Source organism: Osmerus eperlanus, chromosome 14, assembly GCF_963692335.1.
Source record: "Osmerus eperlanus chromosome 14, fOsmEpe2.1, whole genome shotgun sequence".
In the NCBI taxonomy this organism is placed as follows: Eukaryota; Metazoa; Chordata; class Actinopteri; order Osmeriformes; family Osmeridae; genus Osmerus; species Osmerus eperlanus.
This window is the reverse complement of record NC_085031.1, coordinates 5,634,525-5,653,692: the sequence shown is the minus strand read 5'-3', so window position 1 is coordinate 5,653,692 and position 19,168 is coordinate 5,634,525. Positions and strand designations below refer to the sequence as shown.

Genomic DNA, 19,168 nt, shown 5'->3' with positions numbered 1-19,168 from the left:
ACCACAACAGAATAAAAAGACAAATAAAAAGTGCACTCTTTACATAGACCATAGACGGGGAGGGAGGGAGCCTCCATCTTGGCTAGATCCCATAATGTGACCCCATAATGTGACCCCATAATGTGACCCCATAATGTGACCCCATAATGTGACCCCATAATGTGACCCCATAATGTGTCTTTTGCAGATCTATACAGGCGTCAGGGGGAGGTCTGGAGGACGGTTCTCGCAGGGCACGTTCCTTTACTAAGCATTCACCTCCCTTCCCCTCTTCTTTGCGGTGGTCTCTGAACTTCAACGTCATTGGCTAGCGACTGACAACTGTTGCTAAACCACTTCATTTTAGTTCAATCAAGGGGATGGGTGGAATGACCAGAAAGCTGTTCTGATACTAACATTGGTCTTTGGATTAGCTAAAACATACCATACAACTGATATGGACCAATAAGAACAAGCCATGGGGTCCTCTTCAAAAGACAGACACATCTACTGGCCAATGAAACAACACATAAATGACAAGACAGGTACAGTAAAGTAGTTCCGTCTGCACGGTAAACAAACATGTCCTTTTGTGAAGTTGTTTTAGTCTCCCCCCTTTGTAGTGGACTCTTGTGGTGATATTTGTAACCCTTAATTGATACAGTTAGGTCTAACGTCCCCCTTATGGACAGAAGGGCAGTGCTAACCGCCCCTGCAGCCATGGTGATGAAAAGCTAATGAAACAGCGCCGCTCTGTGGCTGAAGATGTGAGCCACACCCTGACACTCCTGCTGAAGTCTATTGTACTCTGCACCCACATACACAGTTTAGGAGTTTGTGCCAGCCCTAGCCCAGTGAAGCGAGGGACCAGATAGCAGCATTTAGACTGATTTAGTAAGGTGTATCGCCTATTCTGAGTAGCAATGAACTCTTGTTGGAACGTCTACCACGTCGATCCGGACTATCGACTTTGATGTTGTCACACAATCTTCTCAACTCGCCAGGCTGTGTCTGTGTGTGCATGATCAAGACCACAGCAGGTATCCAAACAGTGAGGGCCTCAGCCCAGCCCAGTGACAGATCCAGAGTAAAGCTAACCCCTCCCCCCCCCCCCCCCCCACTGGCCTGGGGCTGTCATAGGTCTGGGTGTCAGGTGACACCTCTCAGGGCTCCATCATGTGCACGCACACACTGCTCTCATCTGCGCTCAAAGCTAGGATCTCACGCAGTCAAAACAAACAACAGCAATATACGAGCCAAGCAAAAAAAATGGTCAAAACACAATCAAATAAAGAATAATTAATACTTCTTTTACAAAATAATAATTTTAAATACAAAAAGGTGAAGACAAACTCGAAAGGGAAAGGGAAGGCAGAGACAAATTGCTCAATCATGTGCCACCTAGTGGTCAGGTGCAGAAGTGCAGCCCACAGCTATAAGCATCAGAGCAGTGTTTCTGTCTCCCCCACCTCAGTCCCCAAAATAACACTTTAGTTTACATCATTGGTCACTCGCTTTTCAAACGCTTTGTCTATACTAAGTACAGTAAAACCAAACAACCTACACAAGCACTCTTCCTCTTCCAGTGTGCAAGGTGTCCATACAAGAGATGAGGGAGGAACCAAGGGTGGATGTCAATCATTCCAAGACCCATCCCACCCCCACTAAGTTACATTTGTACATTATACTAAATAGAGAGCTGGAGCAAGGAAGTGTGTAGAGACGTCATCGTTCCGCGAGTTCCCGAAGCCTACTGCTTTAGGTGGGAATGGTGGGCGAAAATAGTCCTTGGGGAAAAAGAAACTCTACCAGCCCAATTCAAGATAGAGGGAAGGAGACAGGAGAGCAAAGGAGAGGATGCCAGTTCGAAAACAATTGGGAGCAAAGTCCCTGAAATGAAGTTCGGATGAAGACAGCCAACTCTCTGGTCTCTTCTCCCAACTATGCCTCCTGCTGTCCCTTCATCTATCCCTCCATCAGCCCACTCCATCTCAGTCTCAGCAGAAGGCTGCGGGGGGGGGTCATAATAGTCGGCCTGTCAGGCTGAGAGCTTGTTTGACAGCTCAGTCTGGAGCTCCAAGCAACCTGCAGTGACAAAGAGGTCACGTGATCCTGGAAAGGGCAGTGCATGGAGGTCTGGTGGAGGGTGTGGTGTTACGACAGGATATGGACACTGGCCTAATACAGAGACTTCCTGTCATGGGAAGGGTGCAGGGAGGGGGAGGGAGGGGGGCACAAAAACTTCAATAGAAGAGTGATAGGGAGGCGGGGCGCAAAACAGTGTGCTAACTAAGAGTATGTGGTCCAGTATTTGGATTATGGAGGCATGATACTGGAGTGTGTATAGGGTCCTAGTCAAGGCGCTAGAGAGGAGTGCGAGGGAACAGGGAGATCATTCAGGATGTAAGGGTGTGGTATAGGACAGGGCCTGTGAACCCACAGTAAGGCACAGAGCTCTGTTTGTGTTGATCATTCATGCTGCTGCTATGGAAAATAAATAAGAGAAATCAAAGGTATAAACAAAAACCAAAAAAATACTGTTCCCCTGTTCTTCTTCTTCCCTCCTCTCTCCTTCCTCCACACATCTTCATCCACCACGCTTCACGTGTACACACTACACAAGTACACACTACACAAGTACACACTACACAACATGGGAAGGGGGGAAACCCAGTAGGCCTAACCTGCACAATCCTTAAAGACCCCAAGCACATTTATGACAACCCCAGGTTTGAAAAAGAGGGTTTCACAATGTCGTTCTTTGTGTTCCAAAGGGTGTATATTTAACAGTACGTGAGATGGGGAGCGCCCCCTAGGGGGGCGGGGTGCTAAGCCAGGCAGAGTCATGGCAGCGTTAGCGCGATGCATCTGAACTGCAGCTGAAGGAAACGCAAAGTTCAAACATATCATCCATCATCATCATTATATTACACAGTCACGGCTATTCTAGAAATTGAAATTATACCTTTGGTGTGATGCAGATATAGAAAGCAGTTTTAGATCAGTTCATCTCAACTGATTATTGCACAGCAAACACTGGATGTCTATTGCACTTTTAACCTCCTTCAGATTAAACCACTAGGAGTCGTAGAGAGGGGTGTCTCCTTCCCAGACTGGAAGGAGACACCCCTCTCTACTGACCTCTACAGGTGTACCCTACCAAGACAAGGGCTCTCTGGACTAAAGTACGACACCAGCAACTGTGCAGGTTAGGCCTGGTTAGGCCCTCACTGTAAGATGGACAGGCAGACGGACAGACGGACAGATGTTTTTCTAATTTCTACTGTGCATGATGTCATTCCCTTCATGTTCCCGGTAAGGTGCCGGTACGTTCTTTCTTCCTCCTCTTCCTCCTCGAGCTCTGTCCATCAGGTTTGCAGTTAGTTAAGTTTTTGCATTCGGAATGCCACGCCCATCTCAGTGCCTACCCCTTCCACCAGTGGCTGAGGGCTGGGTCAGGGGTCAATGAAGGGTCGCTGTCACAAGTCGCTGTGTGTGTGAGGAGGGGGGGGGGGGGGGCATGTGTTTGGTGTTAGGGGTGTCAGATGTCAGATGTCCTGGGTGGAGCCCATCTGCCTTTCTCTGTGGTTGCGGAGGTAACAAGGGGCGTGGGCAACAGAGGTCTGGGATGCTATGTGTGTGTGTGTGTGTGTGCGTGCATCTGTGTGTGAGAGAATAAAGCTGGTGTGTATGTATGTATGCATATGTGTGTGTGTGTGTGTGGGGAGGGTGGTTCCTGTGGTCTCAGAGTTTCTGCTTCCCTGAGAGGATGCTACGGTGCAGCTCCTGATCCAGCGCCACGTAGCGCCCTCTGCTGGGATCCAGGAAGTACAGTCTGTCTGACACCAGGCTGGGGTCAAAGCCCTCCCGTCTCATGTCGGACTTCTGGAACTTGTAGGTGCCTAGAATGAGGGGGGGGGGGCGCAGGGGGGAGGGTGAGAGGGAGATGGATAAAGTGTTACTTGAGAATGGTGTGCCTCTCACCTGTCTCACGTTCTATGTGAAACCTCTTAAATAATCTACTGTAACCTACACTCCCCTGACTGACCTGTCTCTCTCAAATAAGTCAGATGGGGGGGGGGGGGGGGGGCAGATGGCTGAGAGGTTAGGGAATCGGCTTATTAATCAGAAGGTTGCTGGCTTGATTCCCGGCTGTGCAAAATGACGTTGTGTCCTTGGGCAAGGCACTTAACCCTACTTGCCTCGGGGGGGGGTAAGTCGCTCTGGATAAGAGCGTCTGCTAACTGTAAATGCAAGTCTCTGTCCAGCCTTGAATCTGTCTAATTGTCTCTCTAACCAGTGGATGATCAGCCGGGGTATGCTAGCCATGCCGCTCACCTGTCTTGTTGACCTCCGGCAGGAAACGCAGGAAGACGGGCCGAGCATAAGGGGGCAGGGTCTTCTCCAGGTCTCGCCCAAACTTCTCCAGGTCGGTGGTGTGTGTGGGGTCAGCGACGGCGGCCATGCCAGCCTTGCCCTCCGCTCCTGATGCAGCGGGAAACATCGATCGGGATGACGTCAGTCCCAACCACATTGGCACCGTTGCTATTCCACAGCTACTCCCATACATTCATGGAGCCGGCATTCAAGTATACTACTTCTTCCATGAGGGTAGCCTGTATTTTCCTTTACCTGGAACCTCCACCCCGTAGACGACCACATCCTTCATGTCCAGCAGCCTGCTCAGGGTGCCCTCCACCTCGGTGGTGGAGACGTTCTCCCCCTTCCAGCGGAACGTGTCGCCTGTGCGGTCCTTGAAGTACATGTAGCCACACTCATCCATGATCAAGACATCGCCTGGAGATGGAGGACAGAGGACACCGCGAGAGGGAGAGGCGTGTGTGAGAGAGAGTGGGGACAGGAGAGGCGTGCTTGGAATAGAGAGACCGGGGTGACGGGGGAGAGAGACGCGCGTGCGGAGGACACGCTGGTGGTGTCTGACCTGAGAGATAGGCACTGTCTCCCTTTTTGAACACGCTGTTGGCGATCTTCTTGCTGGTCGCTGACTGGTTGACATAGCCGTCGAACCTTCTGAGAGGGTCGTTCTGGATTATCCGGCCCACCAGCTGACCTGGCTCACCTGGACAAGGAGGGATGGAGGGAGAGAGGGAGATGAGGAGAGAGGAAGGGTTGGATGGAAAGAAGGAGACAAGGAGGGAGAGAGGGAGGAAGGAAGGGAGGGAGGAATGAGGAGATGAAGAGTGAGAGAGATAAATAAGGATTATTAATACATTTGCAATCATGTAGACCTTTAATGAGGGCTGTATGACAGTAGCATGACATGCCTGAGAATGTACTTAGCAAGTACAAAGGCCATGGTGTGCATGCCTGTGTGTATATGTACAGTTAGGTCCATAAATATTTGGACATTGACACAATTTTCATCATTTTGGCTCTGTATACCACCACAATGGATTTGAAATGAAACAATCAAGATGTGCTTTAAGTGCAGACTTTCAGCTTTAATTTCAGGGTATTTACATCCAAATCAGGTGAACGGTGTAGGAATTACAACACATTTGAAATGTGGCCCCCCCCTTTTTAAGGGACCAAAAGTAATTGGACAATTGGCTGCTCAGCTGTGCTATGGCCAGGTGTATGTTATTCCCTCATGGGAGTTCGTTATTTCATTGACAAGGAGCAGATAAAAGGTCTAGAGTACATTTCAAGTATGGTATTTGTGTTTGGAATCTGTTGCTGTCAACTCTCAATATGAAGTCCAAAGAGCTGTCACCATCAGTGAAGCAAGCCATCGTTTGAAAAATCAAAACAAACCTATCAGAGAGATAGCAAAAACATTAGGTGTGGCCAAATCAACTGTTTGGTACATTCTTAAAAAGAAAGAACGCACTGCTGAGCTCAGCAACACCAAAAGACCCGGAAGACCACGGAAAACAACTGTGGTGGATGACAGAAGAATTCTTTCCCTGGTGAAGAAAAACCCCTTCACAACAGTTGGCCAGATCAAGAACACTCTCCAGGAGGTAGGCATATCTGTGTCAAAGTAAAAAATTAAGAGAAGACTTCACCAGAGTAAATACAGAGGGTTCACCACAAGATGTAAACCATTGGTGAGTCTCAAAAACAGGAAGACCAGATTAGAGTTTGCCAAAAAACATCTAAAAGACCCTGTACAGTTCTGGAACAACATCCTATGGACAGATGAGACCAAGATCAACTTGTACCAGAATGATGGGAAGAGAAGAGTATGGAGAAGGGAAGGAACTGCTCATGATCCAAAGCATACCACCTCATCAGTGAAGCATGGTGGAGGTAGTGTTATGGCGTGGGCATGTATGGCTGCCAATGGAACTGGTTCCCTTGTATTTATCGATGATGTGACTGCTGACAAAAGCAGTAGGATGAATTCTGAAGTGTTTCTGGCAATATTATCTGCTCAGATTCAGCCAAATGCTTCAGAACTCATAGGACGGCGCTTCACAGTGCAGATGGACAATGACCCGAAGCATACTGCGAAAGCAACCAAAGAGTTTTTTAAGGCAAAGAAGTGGAATGTTCTGCAATGGCCAAGTCAATCACCTGACTTAAATCCAATTGAGCATGCATTTCACTTGCTAAAGACAAAACTGAAGGGAAAATGCCCCAAGAACAAGCAGGAACTGAAGACAGTTGCAGTAGAGGCCTGGCAGAGCATCACCAGGGACGAAACCCAGCGTCTGGTGATGTCTATGGGTTCCAGACTTCAGGCTGTCATTGACTGCAAAGGATTTGCAACCAAGTATTAAAAGTGACAATTAGATTTACGATTATGTTAGTTTGTCCAATTATTTTTGGTCCCTTAAAAAGGGGGGGGGCACATATAAAATGTGTTGTAATTCCTACACCGTTCACCTGATTTGGATGTAAATACCCTGAAATTAAAGCTGAAAGTCTGCACTTAAAGCACATCTTGATTGTTTCATTTCAAATCCATTGTGGTGGTATACAGAGCCAAAATGATGAAAATTGTGTCAATGTCCAAATATTTATGGACCTAACTGTATATGTGTGCGTATATATATATATATGTGTGTGTGTGTGTATGTGTTACCGGGTTGGCAGGGGATGCAGACTCCGTCAGGACCTCTGGTGAGCTCCATGGTCTCCTCATCCACCCTCACCAGTCTGATGGGGTAGACGTAGGGCAGGATCCTGCTGTTGAAGCCGCACGCGCCCGTCTGACGACACACCCCGCGTCAAAACCACTCGACTCAAAACGACTCAAAGCAACAGGGGAGGAGGCGCAAGGAGGGGCGCGAGGCGAGGGGGGGCGAGGGGCGCATGGAGCGAGGGGGGGGTCGAGGGAGGAGAAGAAAGAAAGCGAGGGGGCGTTCAGAGCGACTCACCTTGTTGTCGAAGTTCCCCAGGCTGCAGTTGCACTCGGTGGCGCCGTAGAACTCGGCGATCTGCGGCACGTTGAAGCGGTGGGTGAACTCCTCCCAGATGGACTGGCGCAGGCCGTTCCCCAGGGCCATGCGCACCCGATGCTGACGCTCCGTGTCCCGCACCGGCTGGTTCAGCAGGTACCGGCAGATCTCCCCGATGTACTGGACGATCTGGAACCAGAACGAACGACACGGGTCGGGAGGGGAGAGTGAGTGAGGATAATATCACATGACTGACAGGCAAGACTGACGCCTGGTGTGTTCATGGCATGTCTGTCACTCTGGCATGTAATAGAGACAGCTCAGCCTATATAGTCTGCACGCCAAGCCTACCGTGCAGTTGTACTTGGCACAGTCATCCCAGAAGCGTGAAGCTGAGAACTTCTTCTTGATGACCACAGTCATTCCATGGATCAGGCACTGGCCCACTCCTACTATGTTACCTGGGGGGGGGGGGGGGGGGTATGGAGGCGGTGTTAGTACGTCAGACACACACGCACTGCGATGGTGCTCAAGCGCAACACACACACGCCATCCGACACACGCACAAAATAAAGAAATAAATGTTCATCTTCGGATGTCCCCTCGCTGTGCGTGTCTCTATCGCACGCGCGCGGACACACACCTGCAGAGTGGTAGAGGGGAAGGCAGTCATACAGCACATCGTCTGGGGTCATCTTGAAACCGTGGTAAACCAACGCTGCCATACGATAGTACCTGAGAGACAGAACGACAGAGAGGGAAGGAGGAGGGGGGAGAGAGAGGAGAGAGAGGAGAGGAGAGAGGGGGGAGAGAGAGGAGAGAGGAAGTTGGTTGTGTTCCCTCATTCATCCCCCAACTAGGGACTAGGAGCTGTATGCTAGGAGCTCAAAGCTACTGCTGGAAGCTATGTGAAAGGACAGAGGTTAAGGTTAGGGGTTAAGGGTTATGGGTACAGAGCTGCTGCCTACCTGCTGTGTACCACAATGGCCGCCTTGGGCATCCCTGTGGTCCCAGATGTGTAGATGTAGAAGAGACGGTCTGTCAGCCACACACACACCCACACACACACACACACACACGCAGGGCAGACATGGGAGGGACAAGGAGAGACAAGAGAGACACCAGCAAGTCAGTAGGCACCGACACAGTAGAACAAGTTATTTCTAAATAACAGCAGGTCCACTAGGACACCGTTTATTCTTTAATCAGAAATGTAAACATGCAAGAGAAGTAGTGCTCCTATTGGCTGTCTGAGAGTGGCTGGCTGACCTGTGAAGCAACGCTGGGGCCGGCTGGGCAGGTGGGTGGGGGCACAGTCCAGGAGGGGTTCTAGGCACTCGGTTCCCTCAGGAACTTTTTGGGGATCCCAGTCTCCGGAGCAGAACAGCTGGACTGTCTTCCCCATGGAGCTGTGGATCTCCGACATGGCTGAGAGAGGGGGATGAAGGGAAGGAGAGAGGATGGAGGGGGGAGGGAGGGTGGTGGATGGAGTGAGGAGATGGGGAGGTGGAGAGAGGGGGGGTCATTAAAAGACAGAAATAGAGAGAACAAGAGACCGATGATTGAAGAGAGAGAGAGGCAGAGAAAAGGTGCGAGGAAGGCAGAGAAAGAATAAGAGGAAGATAGAGCGAGACAGAGAGGAGGAGGATAGGGAGGAGCAGACAGAGAGAAGGAAACAGCTACTGAGTACAACAGAGAGAGAGAAAGAGCCATGAATCTCCCAGAAGCCCCCACAAACAGACACACGGTGATGTAAACGCCTGCTGTTCTCGCTCGGTGAGGGGAATGTGCTGACTGGCCCTGGCGAGGCAGGGGAACTGGGGAGGGAGGTTTCCAATTACTTAAGACATAAAACTACTGGATAAATATAGGCTTGATACGGGTCTGCAGTGTCTGCCCCGAACCTAACAGAACGAAACCTTATTTCAATGTTATAACTTACATGGGACTACTAAAAGGAAGATCTTTCCCCGTCCCTTTCCATCCATTGCAACCTTCTATTCTCTCTCCATCCTTAATTCTGTCTCTCTCATCTCTCCATCCCTCCAGCTTCCTGCCTCCCTGCATTCTCACAACTGATCCACATGATGGAACCACAGTTAATCCCCTTCCTCTATCCCCCCACCCCCCCTACATTTCCCTCTTTATCTCCATTCCTCAATTCTCACCCAATTAGAGATGATGACACAGAGCTTCCTATTCCTCTATCCTCCATCACCCCTTCCCTCTCATAAATTCCATCCCTCCATCCATACCATCAGTCAGCTCGCTGCCAAACACCACTGCCTTGGCGTTGGAGATGGTCACACAGTGGACCAGGGCCTCCAGCCTCAGGTTGAAGTTGATGAGGGCGGCCTCCACTCCTATCTTGGCCATGCCCAGCCACAGGCCCACGTATTGGGACCGGTTCTCCATGAAAAGGGCCACCACATCTCCCTCCTGGAACCCTCTCTGGAGCAGCAGGTTGGCCACGCGGTTCGAGTACTCGTCCAGCTGATGGAAGCTCCACCTCTCGCCGGTGCCTTCAAAGATCAGAGCCGTCTTGTCGCCATGGCGACGTACCGTCTCAGCGAAGATCTTGGGGATGGTGTTCTTCTCGCTCAGGTGCCTCCGTACATTCAACTTCACCTTCAGGAGAACACCTGCCGCACTGGAAAAGGAATGAGCAGGGACAAGGACCAATGAGAACACTGCTAAAGGGAGACATATTGTGCCAATGACCAATGACAGCATGCGCAGCAATACAGCCAATAGTAACAAATAACAAAAGCCAAACAGATCATGGTTGATCTGAATAAAACAATATTGTGTTCAACTAGTTTTGGAATTATAAGTCAACTTGGAAATTATAATGAGTGAAACCAGTGAATGTAAATGACATGAGTCCCAAACCTGGATAAGTTTAGGTCTACAATTATGAACAAAACTCTTATCTCATCACTGCCTTTCTTTTCCAATTAGATTGCACACCAAGCCATAATGTATTTAAACAAATACATTAAGGATCATTATCAGAAGCCAGATGTAAAACATTGAGGTAAAAGGTCAGTAGTTTAAGCTTAGGGTGGGGGATGAACAAAGTCTACTGTAGTCACAGATCATAAAGGTTTTACAGCTCATGTGTACAGAGGTGAAGCCTCCATATGCACACACTACAGTGCCTTTAAATGGACTGTCCACTAAAATACACTTTGGATCTAATATTCCCCTCACCTCCACCAGACAAGTTATTTAAAATCCACTCTAGTTGCTGATATGATTACAAAAGATATATATAGATCATGTTTCTTATTAAATCGTATTTAATGACTACTTATTGTGATTAACTATCCCTTTGGGCTGGGCCATATTGGTGGTTTCTGTAGGTCAGGTCAGGTAGGTTCTAACAGGTCAGGCAGGTATTAACAACTAGCATCTAATGGGCAGGTTACACCCGGTTCTGTGTGACTGATGAAGCTTTCATCCTTCCTACCTACCGTCCTTCCTTCCTGCCTTTACTTTCATATGACTGGATATGTACAAGTGCTGTATGGGAGCTTCATATTTTCACCAGCCTGGGCTTGTTAGATCAGGGATGAGCTCCACAAAGGAGCATGGGACATGATGAGTCACCAGGTGGGGTCTTCGCTCTTGGAACTTCATGGTCCTTAACAGTTACCATGGTGACAGTACATGTACTGACTCACCTGTCTCCTTGCCTTAAGTTTGGATAACTAGAACATTCCTCACCTATTCTCCCTGGTAGCTACACACACACACACACACACACACACACACACACACACACACACACACACACACACACAAGCTAGTACCAGAATTACAGGAATATGTCGCTTTACCTGTCTCACCTAGCCTTACTCTGGAATGGTGGCATAGTTCTAGTGAAACACTGCATCTCTCTGGCCCCCTTCATACACACGCACACCCCGGCTGTGGTACTCACTGTAGGTCTCTGCCGATGGTCTTGGCGAAGATCTGCAGGAAGCTCCACCCCCCGGTGCCCAGGTAGAAGATGGCGATAGAGGGAAGCACCTGAAACCACGGTAACCCCGCCAGGAGAAGCACGAAGAGCAGGGCTGTAGTGCACGCCAGACGCATCTTCTAATACAGGAAACACAACCACACACACACATCAAAACATTAGCACTGTAACATAGATTTGTTCTAGGTAGGGTTAGGATTCACACACAACAAGAAGAAGGAAGAGGAGGGAAACATCACAACAACAATACCACACTGTCAACTAAATCAGCAGTGCTACTAACGTCAGTACACTGTTCTGGTCATACTGCACACTGGTAATTGGAGTGTTAAAGATAGCCCTGCACAACAACCAAGTAAAATATCTGAGATACAGTATACTAGGCATAACATCCAATGATACTAATATCACCACAGAGAGACACAAAGGTCAGGAGAAAGACTTGACTAATACTGGATTCTCATTGGCTAGATGGACGACAGAACTTTACTGTCACTGATCCAAAGTATACACATGGACTACATGTCGGAACACAACTTCGAAGACTCTATTATTGACACAAAGTGTCTGCTTGTACAATATGTACAAGTGACATGTGCCGTCAGTGATGTAGGAACAAACCCAGACAGACATTAGTCATGCATGAACTATGACCTTTGACTGTCAGGGTGCTGATGCCAGCAAATACAATGGTACCTGTTTCTGCTATAGTTATCCCTCCCTTTAACCATCCATCCATAGTTCCCACCATCTCTCTCTCTCGCTTTCCTTCATGATGCAACAACGAATATATAGTTCTTATCCCGACTGTAGGTTAATAAGCATACTTGGTACTCCCCTTCTGAAGATGCTATAAAGCTAAATATTTTCCTGAATCGAGAATGCTATTTGTTTGTTTTTCTACACTTCAGTCATTATAAAATGTGTTGTTTAAAACATTCTAAGAAATTAAAAATATTCTCTAAACTAAAACATCACTTAACTACGATGCCTCGCTGTAGTTTATGTAGGCTTCGTCGGAACATCCTGTCCGTTTAGGAAATTAGAGATCATTCCAAAAGGGTTTGTTTACGGATGGACGCAACCACCCAAAGCCACAACCCCTTAGGTTGCAAGAAAATCAGTCGCGGTTACTTGATATGGCAAGGAGAACTAGGCATTATTAATGAACTGGACGGCTGAACGGTAACATAGATAACCGTCGCTGTCGTCAATGTTCTGAAAGGAAATATGTAAAGTAATACAAAGATTAAGATGGATAGAACAGTCATCCTCGTCAGTTCGATTGCCCTGACTTCCATTCCGCATTTGCGCGTAGGCTACTCATTACTTCATGCCAACAAAAATAATAATGTAGCTTAGCCCAACTAACAAATTAATCCGAGTGGCTCTGGCCGGGCTATATGAGAAATTCATTTACATTCGTATCCACAAGATTGCCACGTTCACAGCTGTTTTTACAGCACTGTTCAAAAAAAATCATATTGTATGGTAATCTATCAATGAATGGGGCCGTGCTCTACACGGGGGCATTTCAAGGCGCTTAGCAGCAGCAACACTGCGGTACTGGAGAGGCTGAAGACTGATGATGAGAATGTAGCCTACAAATAAGGAAATCTCGTCAATCCAATAAGAGCCCGCAATGCCGTTCATGTAGAAAAGGCCTAATATTGGAACCTGGTTTGAACACCAATCTTATATTCACATTTTTCTCTGTCCGAGTAGCCAGATGCTATAAATTGAAGCTTCAGCTAAGTGTATGCGTAGCTAGTGGCGCGCATCGGTATAGCCTTTCCCTATTCGAATGCTCGAGCTATTTCTGACTGCCAGTAACCCCCATCTCAATTGCTGGTCTTGATGATGCTCGCTGTTATTCGGTATCCGTCATCCGCACTCCTGGCGCGGACAGTGGCCTACGTAGGCTAGTTTTTGGAAACATAATTTAACAATAACCAAGCCCACTGTGCCCAAACGCACACAACTATACATTTGGCAAGGTTGTCAAAGGACAGTTGGTAGAGCACGCGTCTGTTAGGACCAAGCTCCTAGATAACATGTATCCGGAAACAGACCGTCCTGGAGAAAAAGATGGCAAGTGCCGTAAATGTGTTAATCACATACCTTGCTTCACGTATCCACAATCAGTACAATGTGCGTATAAACACCACCCCGTTTTGTGCAATTCCGCCTTGATCGGCTTAGCAAAGCCTTCCACCGTTTGCCTGGCTCACCCTGTCGCTCGCTTGGCTTGTCAGACACACACCGGGGTTCTGTTCAGCTCTCTTCCACCAGCGATATTCTATCACATTAGCGTTGCGCCTCGGTTCGACTTTACCCCCATTTAAATCATCCGTCAGTTCTTATCACTGGAATCATTTTTTCTGTTTTATAGTAGCCATAATCTCGCTCACTACAGTAATTCAAATGACCTTATAATTTTCTTAGCTTCACCCGCCCCCTCCGTATCCACCGGTACTGTAAGAAGTGATTGACAGCAGCTACAACCAACCACCAACCCCGTAGTTTACAATTGCATCCGATAGAGGCGGAGTTTGCGGTTCTGACTCAAGGAAATGCGGCCCTGCCGACGAGTCGAGTGCTCGGCTGCTCCCGTTCGTTTCCACCCGGTAGTAACAAGGCCGCGCTGCAGGACCGTCAGGCGCTCGTGAACATAACCCATCAACAGTTTCATGGGTGGGGAATCAGCGTGCAGTCACACCACCCAGACCCCGGGGCCACGTAGATGAACGTCAGAACTGTACACGGGACCTGCGCATAGCCGCAAATCTCTGGCCATTTAAACATTGTTCAAGCTCCGCCAGCGGCTCAACCCCAAGCAGTTCCGATGGCCACATGGTTTCTGGACACCGTGATGTTAAGGGGATATTGTATCCTTATCATCCTATTATGTTGTGCATAAGTTTTATTTCTCCAAAAGAGGAAGTTACACTTCACATTAAAGCAAATACTATAGGCTTAAGTTCACAATTTAAACTTAAAATACGACGATAAGGTGTTATGCATGTTAACCTCAACATTATATTATCTTCTGCTTGCCAAATTAGAGTTCTATAACAACTGATGGTCTTTGACCGATGAAGATTAGATGAGTAGATGAGCTAAGCTCCAACGAGGCAAGCACTATCAGCACAAGACAACACACATTCTCAGCTTTTGCCTTCCCCTGATAGCGACACGCCTTGTACATGCCGTTTACTCAGTTCTGCAAGCTCTCCATAATTCTCTCTGAGATGACTGTTGTGGAGACTTGTTCAATTAAACAAAACTTTATTTAGACATTTACAGGCAACTACTATCCAGTGTAAAGCCTATCCTTCAACAAGTTGCTAGCAGAACATAACCCGTTAGGAGTCTGACCAACCCAGCTACACGTGCTGTCCCAGGCCCAGTTCTCCAGGCCCAGCTGTGGTGTAGTCCAAAAGATAGTCAGATCTGAACTATACAAATGTTAACACCAGCACTAATATGAGAACAATTGAGTCAGATTCAGTAAGAACAGGCGACCCACGACTCCAGTGACCAGGCCACCTGGAGGATAGGGTGGCCCCTGGTTGACTCCCATGCACCAGAGAGCCAGTAGTCCAGCTCAGGTGTCTGCCCAGAGCAGCTCCCTAGCCCCTATACACCCAGCTCTCCAGTAGATCTGACGGGGCTAAGCAAGGTTGTTTAGATCCAGTCCTTTGATCTTCTTTCTGGCCTCTCGGTCTGTGATGGGAGGAGCCGTATTCAAGGAGCATCTCAGTCCTCCAGCTCCAGGCCAAAGTGGCTGTACAAGTCTCCTGTGGTCACTCCTCTTAGAGAGGCTGAGGAGGAGGAGCACACACACACACAGGATTAGCCGTTGTTCTTTCTTTGACGCATGACACGCGCCATTATGAAATTCCACGTACACACACGCAAATACAGGAATGTATGCGTTTGTGGGGCGTCGAGACAGTGGCAAATTAAAGAGTGTGTGTGGGTCAGAACTATGGCCGGCAATAGAGAGGTTTTTGTGTGTGTGTGTGTGTGTCGAGGGGTCAGGACAGTGGCCAGAGAAAATGTGTGTGTGTTTGTGTCATGACTGTGGCCATTGTGTCAAAGGGAAACACCACCACCACAGTGTGGATGTCTCTCTCTCTCCATCTCTCCCTCAGTGCCCCAGCGTGGGCAGGGCTCACTGTCTCTCCCTCCCTCCCTCCTTCCTGCGCCTTCCTTATTGCCTCATCCTTTCATTCCCTCTCTCTCCCTGCCACCTCTCTCTCTCTCTCTCTTTTTATATAAAATATAAAAATATATTTTATATTTCTCTTCCAACCTCCCTCACTTCCTCGGAATCAAGAGTATTTCAACAGCCAATCACAAGTATTAAGCAACTTCCCCTTCTGCATGTTTAGAAATAAAAGACATCACTTAAACTGAAGTTGAAATCAAACAATGCTCATCATCAGCTCATATTATGCACTAGGCAAAACATCCTAGAAGTACTAGTTGAAATGACCAAGTCTACCATTTTCAGACCAATGAGCAAGACTGAGCAAAGACAAGTTTTAAGGCTACAAGCCCACCGGTATAGGGTTCCCAAAGCAGTGTTTTTAATCTGTCAATCTTCAATGACCTGGAGAGGGCCTGATCAAAGAGAGATGTTAGCTAATCTACTTGGACCTGAGTGGGCCAATAGTGTGTGTGTGTGTGTGTGTGTGTGCGGTGCCCTTACCTATCTTACCCAACAGACTTTGTCCGATGTCTTTGATGTCGTTGTACTCATGGAGAAGGTAAATGTGCTGCTCCAGCTCATCCACTTTTAAACCACTGCCAAAAAACAAGAGGAAACACGTTAGCCTTGATAGTACATGGGGCTTGGGCACACACAACATATACCCACTCTTTCTCCAGCAGAGCAATCTCTGTGTCTAGATCTGCCCGTCTCCTCCTCAGGTGGTCTATTTCCGCCTGGGGGTCGGCTGAAGTACTGCTGCCCGGGGCATTAAGGCTCTGAAGCTGAAATGCATTGAGGACCAAGAGAACCTGTGTGAGTGCTTGCGGGTTGTTTATGGGTTGTCAGTACCAAAGAGAGATTGTATTATGTGTATTTGTGTGGGAGTTCCTTAGTTATAGCCAGACGTACAGGTGATTTAAAGTTGGAGTTGACTCTTTTTTTCAATCCTGCGTTGGGAGTCCTGATGACAAAAAATTAAATCCTGCTTTCAGAACTTCGATCACAATGGATATTACCGTAATACAGTACTTTTCCGCCACCTAGCGGCTCAAATATAGTAGTACAGGCATACATGTGTAGGAAGGAAGCCTTTGCAACGAGAAAAAAACACTTTACTCCACAAACAATTTACTACCACACACACAATAATATTTAATAAGTTGTTGACACAGCTAGAAATACTTTCTTACGTTCATTTAGCAGATAAGTTAGTTAGCAGTTAGCTATCTACCTTCTGAAAGCACCGACTGTAGTGCTAGCTGACGAGACATCTCCCCTCGGAGTTGACGGTTGATCTTTCAGCTCAGTGCTTTCAGGCCGTTCTGTGACGTTTTCCGTACAGCATTCAGAACGAGACGCCACTATCATCCTAAAAATATTGAAATTCGCTCAGTAATCTAGATATTTTAAGATGAATGTATCTGACTACCACTACCAGCAAGATACAATGTTCAAGTTCCGAACTGGGCTCTAAAGCATTTCCGGTTTTGCCAATTTGCTTTCAGAATAACAGCATTTGATAGGCCTATGTGAATTCGGTAGCGCTCCTGTTTGTCTTCAGTTAGCTGTAATTGTCGTCAATAATACAAGTATCGCCAAGTTTAAAAGCGTAATTTGATGTACAGTAAGTTATTATAGTTTACGATCGCTATGATTTTATAATTACTTATCAGTCTAGTTATTTGTATCAATCTGTGAAGTTCCAAAGTGTAAATCACAAAGGTAAACTTTGTAAATGATTGTTAATAAAATGACTTTGACATAGGTCTATTCACATTTTACACACAAGTCACAGTACACAGTGACACATTAGCTGTCCTTGTCTTTTGACGTTTAAATAATAGTACTCTGGTGACCTTTATTTGGAAAATAATAGGAAGAAATTCACCGGAAATAACGTTCCTTATTGAGGCTGGTTTCAGCCTGCTTTGTTTAGTTTTTAATCTCGCGCCACAATGTAAACTGAACAGCTGCCTTTTCATTGGTAAAACTGGAGGAGGCGAGACATCTGCAGCAACACAATTTGACCACGTGGTGGTGATATGAATTGACAATCGAATGCACCTAACTTTGGTCAATAATTCAAGGCCGTAGCCATGGAGTCAACATTGGGGGGAACGAAATCTGCTGGGGAGTCTGAAGGTCCACCCTGAACATTTTTTACGATTAGTTATGAATATGATTACATTTTTGATGATAATCTCGGACAGCGTGCGTGGTTGCCTGTCGTAGCGTAGCACATTTATATTTTATTTATATTTTTATATCAATATATTGTGTGTGTGTGGGGGGGGGGGACATTTTGACCAGATTTGAATATTGGGGGGATATATTATGATTACGGCCCTGCAATAATTCGTTGGTTAATACATGTAAAGCTATTGAAAAATGTACACAAACAGAAGCATCTGAAATGAAGAAACGAATGTGTGATTTTCTCTTTAATACAAACTCTGCTGGTCTGTCTGCTCCACCAAAGCAAATTCCTTGTTTGTATAAACGTTGTAGTTTAAGTAATGCCAATAATGATAATATCAATATCATTGAATGCAATGTACATTAATGTGAAAATGTAGATATTTTAACATGGGGAGATTGAGATGGCAAGTCTTTCTGCTGGGGCGGCTACTTCCTGGTCCACATAGCACAGGACCAAGTTTATGAGGATAGAGGATGGAGGAGGATGTGTTAGCCACCATGACAGCTCCACTGCATTCAATCATGTTAATTCATTCTGGCTGTGCCCCCCCCCCCCTCCCACCCCCCCATCTCCACTGGATCTAAACATCACTTCACTGGAGTTACGGACCAGGGTCATAAAGCACACTGTAGACACACGCACACACACCACCCAGGGACAGAGGGAAGGTGTGGGAGGTGAGTGGTGCGCGTAGGAGAGGGAGACAGAGGGAGAGAAAAAAAAGAGACAGGGTCTGTCATGAAGAGAGAAATAAAGAGTTACAGGCGGAGAGACATTGTGTACACAGGACACGAGGTTCACCAGAGAGACAGATGATTCAAAGCTCTTCATAAAACATCAATCCGGCAGCAGTGTCCATGGCGGTCAGCTAGATGCACAAGAAGCGATTGTGGTTCTGAATTATTCAGACACGGCAAAGATATTCTTCTGTTCCAATGGAGGCAAGGGAGGTCAAGGCACATTTTAAATCACTCAAAAACACACAGTTACCAAAAATACAGTCACCCACAACTAATTTAGTGGTCCCTAACTATACACTCACACAAACACACAAGCACACACACACACACATCCCTCAGGAAACCACAAGGTCATGTAGAGTTTACAGTCAGAGAGCTCTGCTGTAGCCTTCATGCTGGAGGTTCAGTCATTCAGCCGTACTAAATTAGACAAACCTTTAAGCAGTCAGTACCCCAACCTTGATGTTTTAAGTCATCGGGATTATCAGAACACTGAGACACTAAGAAACTAGGGCTCAGACATCCAACACTCAAGAAGAGTTGAAGTCATCGCAAATCGGATTCCAGAAACCCAACAACCAAGTTGTACAGTAGTGTGCAGTAAATGTACAAGATGGGGACGGGATTTCTCGGTAAAGAGTGCCGCAAGGCTTTGAGAACGCATTGTTTCTGTGTGCG

The 19,168-nt window shown here is 47.1% G+C and overlaps 3 protein-coding genes across 4 annotated transcripts in view; 1 reads left to right on the top strand and 2 right to left on the bottom strand.

The window, feature by feature from the left end:
• nrarpa (NOTCH regulated ankyrin repeat protein a) overlaps window positions 1–19,168 on the top strand; it is an 82,261-nt gene that overhangs the window by 25,774 nt on the left and 37,319 nt on the right. The gene's annotated exons all lie outside the window — the stretch shown is intronic.
• slc27a4 (solute carrier family 27 member 4) lies at window positions 3,485–13,828 on the bottom strand. Its single transcript, XM_062477570.1, has 13 exons — window positions 13,453–13,828; window positions 11,293–11,450; window positions 9,602–9,996; window positions 8,616–8,774; window positions 8,315–8,384; window positions 7,990–8,081; window positions 7,698–7,807; window positions 7,326–7,535; window positions 7,031–7,157; window positions 4,922–5,059; window positions 4,612–4,776; window positions 4,318–4,464; window positions 3,485–3,881 (listed from the first exon to the last, which is right to left on the bottom strand). Exons 2-13 carry the CDS (start codon window positions 11,445–11,447, stop codon window positions 3,724–3,726), a joined length of 1,926 nt encoding a protein of 641 aa, XP_062333554.1. The 5' UTR covers window positions 11,448–11,450; window positions 13,453–13,828; the 3' UTR covers window positions 3,485–3,723.
• On the bottom strand, window positions 14,321–17,032 carry swi5 (SWI5 homologous recombination repair protein). 2 transcript variants are annotated; one of them, XM_062477550.1, is made up of 5 exons: window positions 16,782–17,032; window positions 16,460–16,511; window positions 16,217–16,332; window positions 16,058–16,143; window positions 14,321–15,155 (listed from the first exon to the last, which is right to left on the bottom strand). In XM_062477550.1, exons 1-5 carry the CDS (start codon window positions 16,916–16,918, stop codon window positions 15,091–15,093), a joined length of 456 nt encoding a protein of 151 aa, XP_062333534.1. In that variant the 5' UTR covers window positions 16,919–17,032; the 3' UTR covers window positions 14,321–15,090. The 2 variants fall into 2 exon arrangements, with proteins under 2 accessions (XP_062333534.1, XP_062333533.1); XM_062477549.1 differs by having other exon boundaries at window positions 14,325–15,155; window positions 16,049–16,143.

Coding starts and splice junctions, on each gene's coding strand:
- slc27a4 (XM_062477570.1), bottom strand. CDS start 11,447: ATGCGTCTGGCGTGCACTACAGCCCTGCTCTTCGTGCTTCTCCTGGCG. Junction 7,808..7,989: donor TCCCCTCTACCACTCTGCAG/GTGTGTGTCCGC, acceptor CCCCCCCCCCAG/GTAACATAGTAGGAGTGGGC. Junction 3,882..4,317: donor GCCGGAGGTCAACAAGACAG/GTGAGCGGCATG, acceptor CCCTCATTCTAG/GCACCTACAAGTTCCAGAAG.
- swi5 (XM_062477549.1), bottom strand. CDS start 16,918: ATGATAGTGGCGTCTCGTTCTGAATGCTGTACGGAAAACGTCACAGAA. Junction 16,333..16,459: donor ACTCCAACTTTAAATCACCT/GTACGTCTGGCT, acceptor AATGCATTTCAG/CTTCAGAGCCTTAATGCCCC. Junction 15,156..16,048: donor AAGTCTGTTGGGTAAGATAG/GTAAGGGCACCG, acceptor CCTCCTCCTCAG/CCTCTCTAAGAGGAGTGACC.